The sequence below is a fragment of the Erpetoichthys calabaricus genome, chromosome 14 (assembly GCF_900747795.2).
Source record: "Erpetoichthys calabaricus chromosome 14, fErpCal1.3, whole genome shotgun sequence".
Classification (NCBI taxonomy): Eukaryota; Metazoa; Chordata; class Cladistia; order Polypteriformes; family Polypteridae; genus Erpetoichthys; species Erpetoichthys calabaricus.
Genome location: NC_041407.2, coordinates 101594467 through 101609685, shown reverse-complemented (window position 1 = coordinate 101609685; position 15219 = coordinate 101594467). Strand labels below are relative to the sequence as shown.

At 43.7% G+C, this 15219-nt stretch overlaps 1 protein-coding gene across 1 annotated transcript in view; it reads left to right on the top strand.

Moving 5' to 3' along the window:
* The first annotated feature begins 1213 nt into the window (after nt 1–1213).
* The window catches only part of cavin1a (caveolae associated protein 1a), an 86418-nt gene continuing 72412 nt past the window's right edge, over nt 1214–15219 (top strand). Inside the window, exon 1 of the mRNA XM_051918849.1 lies at nt 1214–1858. Within this exon, the coding sequence (XP_051774809.1) occupies nt 1433–1858 (426 nt within the window). The 5' untranslated portion in view covers nt 1214–1432. The remainder of the gene's footprint in view (nt 1859–15219) is intronic.

The following is a 15219-nucleotide window of genomic DNA, read 5'->3' as shown; positions in this document are numbered from 1 at the left end:
ACTCTGGCAGTGTTCATCCTGTTCCTCCTTGCCAAAAGGAGCAGATACCAGTCAGTCCTGCTGATGGGTTAAGGACCTTCTACGAGGGGCACTATCCAGCTCTCCTAGAGGAACTGCCTGTCTCCTGGAATCTCCTCCATGCCCTTGAGACTGTGCTGGGAGACACAGCAAACTTTCTGGCAATGACACATATTGATGGAAAAGTTGGACTACCTGTGCCAGCTCTGGAGGGTCCAGGTATCACCTCATGCTACCAGTAGTGACACTGACCGTAGCCAAATGCAAAACGAGTGACAAAACAGATGAGGAGGGAAAAACGTCAGTGGGCTCCACCTGTTAAACCATTCATTCCTGTTTTGGGGGTCTCCTCATTGTTGCCCCTCTAGTGCATCAAAGCAGCTGAAACTGATGAACAGGCCCCTCTGTTACTTAACTGACCAAATCAATAGCCCAGAAGTTTCATTGACTTAATGCTATACTCTCATTAAAAAGTGGTCCTTTCATTTTTTTGAGCAGTTAATAAAAATAAAATTAGGCAATACTAATTAACAAAGAATAAAAGTAAGGTCCGATGGCCAGGGAGGACAGAAAAAACAAAGAAAAACTCCAGCAAACTTTGTACTAGCTACAAAAGTCACCCCAGCACTGTGAAGCTGCATTTTAATTATAATTATAAACTTAGAGATTGCAAATACTTATAATTCAAAAAAAGGCAAAAAAATATATAAAATACATTTTCTGTTACTAGAGATGTCACATCCTGACAGTCTGCTCTCATTTGTGCCCTTTGATCTTACACCATTGTTATTTTTTTTTTCCATTTATAGAGCTGATTAGGAACAGACGTTACCCTATAGCTTATTTTTGAGCCCACCGTTGTTAGATTCAACTGGAAAAAGCTATTTTGTCTGCTTTTCTGTTAATGAATTGAACTTCAGTACCTTTTTTTTTTTTTGCCGCCCCCCTTTGGAAAAACTGATTGGTGTTCCGACTTCACATTCCTTATTTTACTGTGCTTGTGTGTGCATGCAGGGAAACATCCTCGCTTTCCCTCTAACTATTCAAACCATGCCACTGTGAGGGTGTGACGCAGTGGGTCAGAAGAGGGGGGGAGTGGGGGGGCTTTGGCAGTCTTTTTTTTTTTTTTTTAAATAGATCAAGGTGGAGCTGGCCAATCATCTCTGAGTTTGGAAAATTGTGTTGGCTGGCTGCACTGGATGGTTTAGCAGAGTTCCAGCATTCAAGTTACAGTGCAGTCGTCGCGAGACGAACTTAGCTCTCCACTCCAGCTGCTGGCTTCCTTCCCAACTCCTGGGGAAAAAGATAGACAGACAGAAAGAAAGAAAGAAAAGAAGAAAGATTTGCCTTTCAGCTGGGTTGCATGCTCTTTGCTTTTTTATCCCCAAATCAGGTCATTTGAAGAAGGGCAATCATGACAGAGACCAGTCTGCAGCTCGAGCAAGCAGCCTTTGTGGAGGATTCCGATGATGAGCAGGCAGGAGATGAACAGGGAGAGAAGGAAGACTCCCAGATGAATGGCGTTATGGTATTAACACTGCTGGACAAGATCATCGGGGCAGTCGACCAGATTCAGCAGACCCAGAACAGCCTGGAGCAGCGGCAGCAGGAGATGGAGAGCGCCGTCACAGGGATCCAAAGCGAGCTGACCAAGCTGTCCAAATCGCACACCACCACTAGCAACACAGTCAACAAGATGCTGGAGAAAGTGCGTAAAGTAAGCGTCAATGTCAAGACGGTGCGGCAGAATCTGGAAAAGCAAGCGGGACAGATCAAGAGACTGGAGAGCAACGAGGCTGAGCTGCTCAAGAGGCGAAACTTTAAAGTTATGATCTACCAGGTAAGCGACTCTTCTAGTTATTATTCTTCCATTGGTGATGAATGAGAGAATCTTTAACCAATGCCTTCTTGGGTGGTGTGGTGGCTTTGAGGCTAGGGATTTGCACTGGTAATCAGAAGGTTGCCAGCTCGAATCCCATAAACGCCAAAAGTGACTCTACTCCTTTGGGCCCTTGAGCAATTGCTCCATCCTGGGTATGATGTTAATCTGTATGTAGGCCCTCCAACCTGCAGGGGAAAAACCTGAGGGTCGGTGGCAGAATTGGCACTCCAGCCACCATAAAAAAACCTCCCAGTGTTCCATTCCATCTGAACTAGTGTCGTGCTGAGGTAACACCCGTTGCATGGCTGCACTCGGGTCCTAATCTGGGATCCTGAGTTGGTTTGTCATGTGGTGGGTGCGGCTGTATCAGCGCCTGCTCCTAACCTCTCTTTTCCCCAGCCCAAAACCAATTAGTGTCAATGGCCTGTGCCTTCTGGACATCCATGGGACCAAAAACATTCAGGCTCAACCTGTTGATGGAGCTCATGGATATCTTGCTTTCTCTAAATCTCCACTGTCTGTGGTAGATGCCTGCTGTCCTCAGACTTCCATACTGCAGGCGAGACCTGCTGTACCTGTGAGTCACTCCACCCCAAAATCTCTCTGAAATGAGACTTGGGCTTCCTCTTATAGAGAGAATGCCCATTTTCAACAAAACAGTACATTAATCAACTTCTTTAACAATTCCAAATGGTACAAATAATATAAGCCATCTTCTTTTTACTTTTAGGTTAAAAAGAGATGTGCACACTTGAGAGCAAGAAAGGTTCTGTGCTGTACGTACACCACAACCATACTTATTTAAGAAAGTATGCATACTAGGAAACTAGGTTCATAACTTTTATGGACAGAATTTCTAGGCGCAGCCAGGGTGTTGAGGGGGTCCAGTTTGGTGGACTCAGGATTGGGTCACTGCTTTTTGCAGATGATGTTGTCCTGTTTGCACCCACCTCTTGAGGATTAACCACAAGTTCTCAATGGGGAGTCTCCTGGCCATGGACCCCAAATTTCAATGTTTTGCCCCCCGAGCCCCCTTAGTTCTCACTTTTGCCTTATGGCCCGGTGCTCCATCATGCTGGTCACCAAACTGTCCTTGGATGCCTGGGAGAAGTTGCTCTCGGAGGATATTTTTGTCCCATTCTTTATTCTTGTGTATTTTATGCTATATTATATTCAGGTGGCACGGTGGCGCAGTGGGTAAGCGCTGCTGGCTCGCAGTTAGGAGACCCGGGTTCACTTCCCGGGTCCTCCCTGCATGGAGTTTGCATGTTCTCCCCGTGTCTGCGTGGGTTTCCTCCCACAGTCCAAAGACATGCAGGTTAGGTACATTGGTGATATTAAATTGTCTCTAGTGTGTGCTTGGTGTTTGTGTGTGTGTGCCCTGCAGTGAGCTGCCACCCTACCCGGAGTTTGTTTCCTGCCTTGTGCCCTGTGTTGGCTGGGATTGGCTCCAGCAGACCCCTGTGACCCTATAGATAGATAGATACTTTATTAATCCCAAGGGGAAATTCACAAAAGAAAGTGGTAGGAGTGATCAGTAAAATAGATAAAAAGGCAGAAAGATAAAGTCGTACACGGAGCTGCTGGAAAGGCTGCCACTCGCAGAGGCGCCGGAGTCATAATCCTAGTTAGGATATAGCGGGTTGAATAATGGATGGATGGATATTATATTCAGGTTCTAAAACTAAGCAAACTAAGGTACATTTACCATTAACATTAATTGAAAGGATTTAACTCTTACAACATCAATACATTTAATGAGTAATAGCACTGTGTACAGAAACCAGTCCCGAATTGGGTATCAATTATATTTCTTATGCTCTGTATGTATCGTATCCATCCATTCTTTAAATCTATTTAATCCGTTAAAAGGTCTCAGGGAGCCAGAGCCGGTCCCTGTGGGACTGGGTGCAGAAATTAAGCCAACATTGAATGGCACACTAGTCTGTTACAGGGTATGTTCAGACACACCCGCACTTACTCACACCTCGCCAATTCAGAGTCCCCATCTAACTAAACATTCATGTCTATAAGATGTGGTAGCAAACTAGAGAACGCAGAAGGGAACCCTCTTTGACATGAACTGAGAGATGATCCAAGCCGAGGTCCTTCGAGTTGTGAGGCAGCAGCACTAACCATCCTGCCACTGCCTATATCTTCTTATATAATACGCTACCGTGGCTGTCCGTCTGTCTGTCCAGGATTTTAAATCATCTGTAGCTCGCAAAACGTTTGAACTATTGATCTGAAATTGGGTACACATATACTACGTGACGTCTACTGTCTGCTTTCGGGGTGATGATTTTTATTACTCTTTTTATTTTTATTTTATTTTATTGTAGAATTGACTCACAACTGTGTGGCGCATGTGTACGGGCACCGTTCTCATTCCCTACCACCTTCGCCGTCACTTCCCCTACCTCTTCATATCTTAAATCATTCTTGAGGCAGATTGAAGACTTAAGTGCCAGCTTAAGTGAAAAATGAAGGAAAGTTTACTAAGTAATTGCAACACAAGCACTGACTTAATCAGTTTTAATGTGAAAAGATGCTGACAGAAGAAGCGAAGAAGCCGGCTGCTAGGGTGGAGAAAAGAAGAGCCGCTCAGGAAGCAGCAAGTGCATCAACCTCTGAGCAAACGAATGATAAACGCACGAAAAAAGGGAAAGAAAACTATGAATCCTCAAGTCAAGCGTATTCACTGCACCATTACTGGTAGATACATATAATGTGTGGATGTGAATATAGCATACAGTATACACACCCATCCATCTTTCATCACCACTTCTCCAGGGAAGCAGGGACCTATCACAGGAACCATTAGGCAGCAGGCAGGAGCACCCCGTGGGCTATCACAGGGTGAACACACACACACACACACACACAGACACACTCTAGGGCCAACTATACTGTACGTCTGTGGGCTGTAAAAGGGAGCCAGAACACCCGAAGAAAACCCATGGGGACACTGGAAGAATACACAAACCTCCACGCAGGAAGCATCCAGGTCGCAAACACCAGTCTCCCTACTGCAAGTCCGCAGGTGCTACCCTTGCACCACCATGACGTTTTTCTGCTGCTATCACAATTTTTGTTCAATCAAAAGACAGGAGCGTTAGGTTACTTGATAGGTCCAAATTTTGTATTAGCTAGTGAGTCAGCCTAACTTTCAAGCATTAGTTCCTGCTTTGCACCAAATGCTTCATGGCTACGTTCTTGCTCCCTGTGACCCTAAATTGGATTTCAGTAAATGATTGAATGGATGGAGTGCACACTTTCTCTTTTACCTCTATAACTGCATTGGTATCCAGAAAATTGCTGGTTTGAAATCCCTATTACTGCCAAAGGGGATCCTACTCTGCTGGGCCATTAACCTGCAATTGCTCCAGGGGGTGCTATACAATGGCTGACCCTGCACTCTGACCCCAAGGGGTATGCGAAAACGAACAAATTCCTAATACAAGAAATTATATAAGGCGAAATAAAGAACAAAACAAAGAATAATAATTCCTTCAGTCTTTTCGAGGCCTCATTGCCTCTTTCTCTCTCTGTGTATGTCTGCATTTCCCAGTAACAAGGCGGCTGATTTTCAAGCCAAACCAACTGCATTAAAAGATACGAACCACCACTTTTCTAACTGAAATCCTTATTTAAAGAAACTGCTTTTTGTTCTGATTGTTAATTCCATGCTCCATCTCAGAAATACTCATTAGAGTCCATTTCTGTTTGTCTACCATTCCATCCTCACAGGTGGCGTAGTGGTAGTGCTGCTGCTTTGCAGTAAGGAGACTGTGGAAGATTGTGGGTTCGCTTCCTGGTTCTTCCCTGTGTGGATAGCGCTTTGAGTACCTAGAAAAGCGCTATATAAATGTAATGAATTATTATATACAGTAAATGTGCTTTATACACAATAGTCAAGGCAGCTTTTTGGATCTGATTCTCAAACGTAAGTAAGCTTATTTATGCCCACATTCTTATGAAAATAGTGAATTCCTGTTAACCACATGTAAGGGAAAAAAATATGCCTGAAATGGTTGCTGTGTTTTAGAATTGTCCGATTACTTGCATTAGTGCCTAAGCTTGGTTACTTGGTAACTCAAACAAAACAGCAACAAAAAACGTAAAGCAGACGGAAAAAAGATGGCAGAAGAAACGGTTCTTTTTTTAGGATCAATTTGTTATTTGAATTCAGGAAAGTAAGAGGACAATAACACATCATTGAAAGTGCATTTTAATAGAGAAACTTGAAAGAGGACACACACACACACCCGTGAACACCCCACCCCAGAGCTATATAAACAGAGTTAAGTAAAATTAGAGTTTAAAACACGTGCCAGTCAATGACAAGCCCTGGAGGTTCACACATCCGGCAGAAGAAAGAAAACTGCCGAAATGATACCAAAGACTCTTCTGGGCTACTGTTGAAAAAAATAAAATAAAATAATTAAAAATGAGTGCAGCACAGTGGCATAGTAAGAGCTGTTGCCACATGGATCCAGCATCCTTGGTTCAGTTCCTATGTCCAGTTATTGTCTGTGTTGTCTTTGCATGTTCTCCCTGTGTCTGTGTGTTTGGCTCCATATTCTCTACTCTCTTCTTACATCACCAAGGGTGGGTGTGTTAGCTTAGCTGGCCACTCTGAATTGGCTCTGTGTGTGTGCGTGTGTGTGAGAGTGTGTGTGTTTACATCCTGTGCTGGACTGCTGCCCTGTTCAGGGTGAGTTTCTGCATTGTCTCCAGTGCTGCCAAACCCTGGATTGGATTAAGTGGGTTTGAGAACATTTTATTACGTTAAAACGAAACATACAATGGCATGTTTCCACGTTGACCAATGTAATTTTTGCACAAATAAACGTGTCTATGAAGTATTTCCATTCGAGGAAGAAAATGATTTATAGGAAATACTAGCCGTCCTCCACGTAGTAGTGAAAGAGGACAGTGAGGAGGGTCCCCGCCTGGCTCCCTACTTCTGACGTCACACTTCCTTCTTCTTCACCGTCTCTCTCTCGGATTAGCGTGAATATATCACTCCTGCAAGCTGTGCAAGAAGCTATATAGGCGCCCGACCCGACCCAGACTGACAACGGAGGCACGTGTAAAAATCAAAGAAAAAGTGCTTTTATTTTTCTTCAGCCGTGGGGCACGTCTTCCCCGTGTCCCACCGGCTCAACACAGTCCCACACAAACACACCCAAAGTGAAACCAAAACGCACACAGGGACTCAGGTACTGATGGAGGATCGCAGGAATCGTGGGAAGGAGGGGTCCTTTCATCGGATTGGCTGGCCCAGCACTGTTTCAGTCATAGAATGGCCAAATGGGGGAGGCAGCTTGATGGATGAGGTGTCCAGGACTCTAAATATATCCAAATCTTCTTATGTGATATCATCTACTGTTAAATTCTGCTCCGTACTTCAAAAATTTTTATTTTATACTGTATTGAGGATTTGTTCTGTTCTGTGTATTGTATTGTATTGACCCCCTTTTTCTTTTTGACACCCACTGCACGCCCAACCTACCTGGAAAGGGGTCTCTCTTTGAACTGCCTTTCCCAAGGTTTCTCCCATTTTTCCCTACAAGGTTTTTTTGGGAGTTTTTCCCTTGTCTTCTTAGAGAGTCAAGGCTGGGGGGCTGTCAAGAGGCACAGCCTGTTAAAGCCCATTGCGGCACTTCTTGTGTGATTTTGGGTTATACAAAAATAAATTGTATTATATTGTATTGTATTGTATTGTATTGTATTGTACTTCTTCTTCCACTCCTCCCAGGCAACTTCATCCTCCTCCTCCCAACTCTGGTGCCTTGAGTAGTGGCTGCAGGCTCTTCTTATAGCCCACCCGGAAGAGCTTCAGGTGATAATTAACCGAATTCAGGCTGCGCTTCTGGGTGTGGCTGCATTCCAGCCCACAGGGGCTCATTAAGCCTTGCAGCTCCCTTCGGTGGTGGCCATGGAGCCCAAAAGGGCTGAGCCATGAAGTCCTACACCTGTGGCCCCAATATAACCCAGGAAGGCTGCCACCATGCGTTCCAGGGGACATAGTGTGCATCCCATGGCTGCTCCCCTGGATCCAGTGTCAAAGAGGCGTCCCGGCCAGGTCCACCACAAAGCGAACTACGATTCTTAGCATAATGAGAGAAGTTGCAAAATCAACCGGAATGTTCAAGCAAATTCTAGAAAAAAACCCGATCTAAATCCGTGAAGTAGTTCTCTCGTTCGGTAGTTAAGCGGAGTTAAGGCACACGCCCCAAGGCTGCTGTGTGAGTCAGGAGGGCTCCGCCCACTTTCCCATCCCCTTGACCCGCAGCCTCTCTCTTGGATTCACGCAAATAAATCAGTACCGCAAGCGAACTGTGATACTTAGCGTGATGTGAGAAGTCGCAAAATCAACCAAGAATGTTCAAGCAAATTCTAGAAAAAAAACCTCATCTAAATCCGTGAAGTAATTCTCTCGTTCGGTAGTTAAGCGGAGGTAAGGTACACGGCTCAGAGGCTGGCAAGTAAGTGAGGAGGGCCCTGCCCCCTTCCCCTCGGTCCACTGCATCTCTCTCGGATTCGCGCAAATAAATCGGTACCACAAGCGAACTCTGATACATTGATACGTGTTCAATGTTCAAGCAAATTATAGAACAAAAACCCCATCTAAATCTGTGAAGTAGTTCTCTCATTTGCTAGTTAAGTGGAGTTAAAGTACACACCCCGAGGCTGGTGTATGAGTCAGGAGGGCTCCGCCCCTTCCCCCTTCCCACTGCGTATCTTTCAGAGTCGCACAAATAAATCGGTATCGCAAGCAAACTCTGATACTTAGCATGATGAGAGAAGTTGTAAAATCAACTGGAATGTTTAAGCAAATTATAGAAATAAAAAAACGATCTAAATCAGTTAAGCAGTTCTCTTGTGACAAGACCGACAGACAGGCCGACGGACGGATTTTATATAGAGAGAGAGATTAGTGGGTCTGATGCTAAAGCATTTGCAGCCTTTTATGATTCCGTGTTGTTTGCCCAGGTGTCTGCTCTGCTCATATTTAATTGTCATTATTAAGATACAACGAAGGGAGCAAACTGCACAAAGAAAGGGAAAAATATAATGAAATCAACGAAACAGAGTTAAGTTAAGCATTTAAATCTATAGCAAAAATAAAAATATTTCTAAAGGTATTATAAATGTAAAAATCATACTGCTGTGCTTTTCTGAATGTACTGTAGAATAAGAGAAAAAATACCAGCTAATTAAATGAGCTCAGTGTTATCTGTTGTTGTCACTGATTAGGAATCCGGTTGGAACAAAAACTGGTGGCCCCCAGGACCGACTCTGAAAACCCCTGGTACAGAACATCAGTTACCCTCTGACAGATGGGCTGGAGATAAGTCTGCGTGCTCGTAGTGTGGTATACATATTTACAATCAATTTGTCCTTCTGCACTTTAAGTACATCTGGGAGGCCCAAAAGCCTTTTAAGGGAGCACTCCAACGTAAATGCACAGTACGTGTTGTATGAAGTTCCCAACAGCCACACTTGATTAAAAGTAGAGACATCCTTCTTGACTCAAGTAAAAGTAAAATTTTCCCATGAGCAAGTCACTCTCGTAAACGTTGTAAAGTACCTGATATTAATTAATATTGAAGTTGATATGTAATATCATTATTAATCAATATTGATACTTAATTATCAGAAGTTTAAGTAAATGTAAGCTGCTTAGTCAAAAGAAGATCTTACAAACTCAAAACAATTCTTGTTAAAAACTAGTCCAATTATAATCATTAAAGTGTGAGCCAAGTAAATGTAACTTGAAGCAGTGACATTCAGTGTGAGCGGACATTTTAATGATTACACTAGTAGGACAGCCGTGCAGGCTTCCCCCACTTTAAGGAGCGGATCCAGTCCTGAATTATTCTATTATACACACACCTACTTACTGTACTGTATAAATCATTTAAATGGAAAACATTATGTAAGCATTTCCTGGCTCCTAAAATGCCTTTCATTTGTGTTCAAATAACTCAGAACTACATGAAAATCAGCAGAATTAGTCTGATAATGAAACTATAATGTCAATGTCAATGTATTTTTATAGCACATTTAAAACAACATAGTAAAGCTGTGGCCAAAGTGCTTTACAATAATAGAATAAAAGAAAAACAAAACAATTAACATAAAACATAAATAGAAATAAAATATATGAACATAAAATACAATATATAATAAATAGAAGTAATGTTATATAATCACAAAGAGGAAACCATCAGTATTACTGAAGGTCACGGAATGCAAGTGAATAGAAATGAGTCTTTAATCTCGTTTTGAACAGTTCAATTGTAGACGACTCCTTTATGTGATGAGGTAAAGAGTTCCACAGGCGAGGCGCAGCAGCTGCAAAAGCCCTGTCTGTCCCCCTTAGTTTTACACTTGGTACGAGGTACAACCAGAGACAGCTGACCAGAAGATCTAAGCACTCTAGATGGCTGATGTAAAACACACAGTTCAGATAAATAGGCAGGAGCAAGCCCATGTAAAGATTTAAAAACTAGCAGCAAGATTTTAAAATCAATTCGAAAATTGACAGGCAGCCAGTGTAAAGAAGCTAAAATAGGAGAAACAGTGTCATACTTTCTTGCCCCAACCAGAAAACGAGCGGCAGCATTTTGGACCAACTGTAACCTGTGTATCAGGGATTTGCTAATCCCAGAATACCACAAGTTGCAGTAATCGAGGTGAGAAAAAATAAACGCATGTGTAGCTATCTCAAGATCCCTAGAAGATAAAAAAAGGCTTTATCTTACCTAATAGACGAAGTTGGAAAAAGCAACTCTTGACTACAGAATTTACTTGTTTCTCAACAGAGAGGTTACTATCAAAGGTAACACCAGATGTTCAAACTAGTCATCAAAACCAACCTTAGTAAGGTATCGTCGGTCATTAAATACTTTTTAATAAAGCACTTTTTCACTTCTAGTTTCCCATTTAAAGGAATGTTTTTTTGTTTTTTCTTGGGCTTTTCCAAACTATTTCATGATTTGTTTCGGAATCGTGAACCCCAGGATAATGTGAAAATTCACGTGAGCAAACCACCTGACAAGGTGAGTGACCCACCGCACAAGTACACTTCGATGAAGCCTGCTGATCGGCCTGCAGTAACAACAGTGTCTGTTAGGCGGAGTGGTGGCTCTGAGGCTAGGGATCTGCACTGGCAATCAGAAGGTTGCCGGTTCGAATCCCGTAAATGCCAATAGGGACTCTGCTCTGTTGGGCCCTTGAGCAAGGCCCTTAACCTGCAATTGCTGAGCGCTTTGAGTAGTGAGAAAAGCACTATATAAATGCAAAGAATTATTATTATTAATGCCGCCACATCAGCAGTGGGAGTGGCTGAGACCGGGATTGCGCATCATTAATATTCAGCCCCGCCCCATTCTACCAAAGGTCCCCAGAGCTCTGGAAGGTGTTCTAATAAAACGTACGAAAAAGGCCATAGATGACCTGTAGGCCTACATGTACGCTTGTGTGTATGCGGAGTGGTAAAATATTGATTTTGTTCTGGATCTGGTAAAGGCCGGTAATATAGGGATATTTCATGATTTTATAGGGATCTTTCTGAATGAATCCGAAATGAATCTCTAAAATTAACGTTTGCTATAGTGCATTTGGCAAAGTTACGACGGCATGACAATATTAGTAGGGATTTAGGTGAAGACTGCAATTTGGATAATAAATTACCATTGTTAATAAGACTAAGAGATGCACTGAACTGAATTTGCTGGGACTGGCACAGATGGCAGCAGTGCCAGGGGCATGACAGGGGCCCTAGGCCCGCAGCCCGACAACAAAAAAAAATTTTAAAAATTGTAAGTCGGGGCCCTACGCGGATGCATAGTTCGCGTATGCCTAAGAACGTCCCTGCCCACAGTGATATGATGAAAACACATAAAAGAAGCAGGCAGCAGTCATGAGTCTTAGACCAGACTTCTCTGTCCTCCTTTAGATAGATAGATAGATAGATAGATAGATAGATAGATAGATAGACAGACAGACAGACAGACAGACAGACAGACAGACAGACAGACAGACAGACAGACAGACAGACAGATAGATAGATAGATAGATAGATAGATAGATAGATAGATAGATAGATAGATAGATAGATAGATAGATACTTTATTAATCCCAAGGAGAAATTCACATACTCCAACAGCAGTATACTGATACAAAAAACAATATTAAAGAGTAATAATAATGCAGGTAAAAACAGACAATAACTTTGAATAATGTTAACGTTTGAAGAGTCGCATACTGTGGGGGAGGAACGATCTCCTCAGTCTGTCAGTGGAGCAGGACGGTGACAGCAGTCTGTCACTGAAGCTGCTCCTCTGTCTGGAGATGATCCTGTTCAGTGGATGCAGTGGATTTTCCATGATTGACAGGAGCCTGCTTAGTGCCCGTTGCTCTGCTACGGATGTCAAACTGTCCAGCTCCGTGCCCTACAACAGAGCCTGCCTTCCTCACCAGTTTGTCCAGGCGTGAGGCGTCCTTCTTCTTTATGCTGCCTCCCCAGCACACCACCGCGTAGAAGAGGGCGCTCGCCACAACCGTCTGATAGAACATCTACAGCATCTTATTGCAGATGTTGAAGGACGCCAGTCTTCTAAGGAAGTATAGTCAGCTCTGTCCTCTCTTGCACAGAGAATCAGTATTGGCAGTCCAGTCCAATTTATCATCCAGCTGCTCTCCCAGGTATTTATAGGTCTGCACCCTCTGCACACAGTCACCTCTGACGATCACGGGGTCCATGAGGGGTCTGGGTCTCCTAAAATTCACCACCAGCTCCTTGGTTTTGCTGGTGTTCAGTTGTAGGTGGTTTGAGTCACACCATTTAACAAAGTCCTTGATTAGGTTCCTATACTCCTCCTTCTGCCCACTCCTGATACAGCCCACGATAGCAGTGTCACCAGCGAACTTTTGCACGTGGCAGGACTCCGAGTTGTATTGGACGTCCGATGTATATAGGCTGAACAGGACCAGAGAAAGTACAGTCCCCTGCGGTGCTCCTATGTTGCTGACCACAATGTCAGACCTGCAGTTCCCGAGATGCACATACTGAGGTCTGTCTGTAAGATAGTCCACGATCCATGCCACCAGGTATGAATCTACTCCTATCTCTGTCAGCTTGTCCCTAAGGAGCAGAGGTTTCCTTTATTCTCATTTACCCAAAAATACATAAATGCTTCAATCTCAGCATAGATCAACATGGTGATCACTTAAACAGTAGTTCATACCAATTTCCTCTGCAGAACAATAGTATAAAAACATTTACTTTGCTTCAACAATAGCATTGTTGTCAGCTATCAAGAAGTACCTGATTAGAAACCAATGTCCCCAGAACTCATTCATTTTCAAAGGAAGTAGGCAGTTCAGTGTCACCACATTGTGCGTGGATGAGATACTAATCAAAGCAGTCTGATTATTCAAAGTAGGTGACTCAGGTAAATATTTATGTCCCATAGATAGTCATCAACAATAACCTATAGCAGACTTTTCCAGGAATTTTCCCTTTACTTTAAACTAGTCCATTACACTAAGCAACACACAGAAATGTCATTTTCTTTATAACACTGAATTCTAGCCCAGTCCCACCTATTAGCTCTTCTGAAGTCCATCCGTGAAGTTATCCTCGTGTTTTCTCCTACACACGCCTGCTCAGGCGTCCCAGCTATTCCCTGCCCTGCCCTGCCCTGCCTCCTACTTTTGCTAGTTTGGCAAACATTACTCATTCAGAAAGCATTCCCTTCTCCAGGCCAAGTTTTCAGTCCTGCTCTGATATGAAGAGTTCTCTTTGCATTACGCTGTACACAAGTGGGTATTCTCTGCATTGGACGATGAGGAGGACTGATCGTGTTTCTGAAAATTTGTTGGCTCAAGATGCATGGTCTATATTGGTCTGATATAGTGAGAAAAAAATGCTTAACATTTAATGCAAATCTTCCACATTCTAGCAATGATTTTTCTAGCAGTTTCCTCGTCTTCTTCTCCTTCCGGCTGCTTCCATTAGGGGTCACCACAGTGGATCATCTTGTTCCATATCTTCCTATCCTCGTCATCTTACTCTGTCACCCCATCACCTACATGTCCTCTCTCACCACATCCATAAACCTTCTCTTAGGCCTTCCTCTTCTCCTCTTACCTGGCAGCTCTACCCTTAGTACCCTTCTGTCAGTATACCCAGCAATTCTCCTCTGCACATGTCCAAAGCAACATTTATAAATGTTAAAAGATGCTTAACTCCTAATAAAACCAAATAAGTTGAATAATTTTGGGTGGGTCAGACTGCATAAAAGAATCTGAACCATTGGCCCTACCATCACAATTTTCAGTATTCGTTGTCACTGTGGTGGACGGCTGGGGCCAGGACACCCCGATTATGGAGGGCCCGGGGGAGAGAGTATTTCCAGGACAGTTTCGGGTTTCCAGCAGGGCCATAGAAGCTCAACCCTGTTGGCCAAGCACCAGGGAGCATATGGACGTTTTTGGGGGAACTGCCACACCCCGGAAAGTGCTGCCAGAAGGAGCTCATTAGACACCTGGAGCACTTCCAGGTCTCCTATAAAAGTGGCTCCCTGAAGGGAAGGAGGTGTAGGACAAAACTTGCCAGGAGGAGTGGAGACGGACAGAGTGGAAGAGAAGGAAAGAAGAAACCAACTGTGTGTTTGTGCTGCTTAATTGTACTGTGGGGACCAGAGAAATAGAGACCCTCAGTTCTAAATACACCTGTGTGTTGTGTGATAAACTGGTGTCTGTCTGTCAATGTCAGGTTTGGGCAGCATTATAGGCCCCCGGGCAAAGCAGTGCACTGGCATCCCTACCTACACAGCCACTCAGTAAGTCACAACATGCATAGATTAGCATGGGGCCCCCTGGCAACTGCCCAGCGTGCCCATGCAGTAAGACGACCCTGGCTGTACGCTCCCGGGCATCACGTCACTTAAGAAAGCACAGGCCATCCACTTCGTTGTCAGCATCCTGTTGTGTGGTCCAATTATGCAGCAGCTAATTTGAGCAAGAAACTAATCTTGAAAAATTGTCTGACAGTACAGCTGTCTCTGATCCTTTAAGATTTAGCAGACCTATAGCTTTGCAGCTACTGTTCAGATGGGTTGCCCCTCCATCATACCATTAGGCACGGCTAGATGAACCATTAAGCAAAATAAGTGTGTGCTTAGGGCATCAAGGGAAGGGGGGCACTGCAGAAATTTTCCATTGCCAGATTTAGCATGGACCACATGGTGCAAAACTGTAAATGGGGCAGCTGAACCGGAGTCCACAAAAAGGGGCTC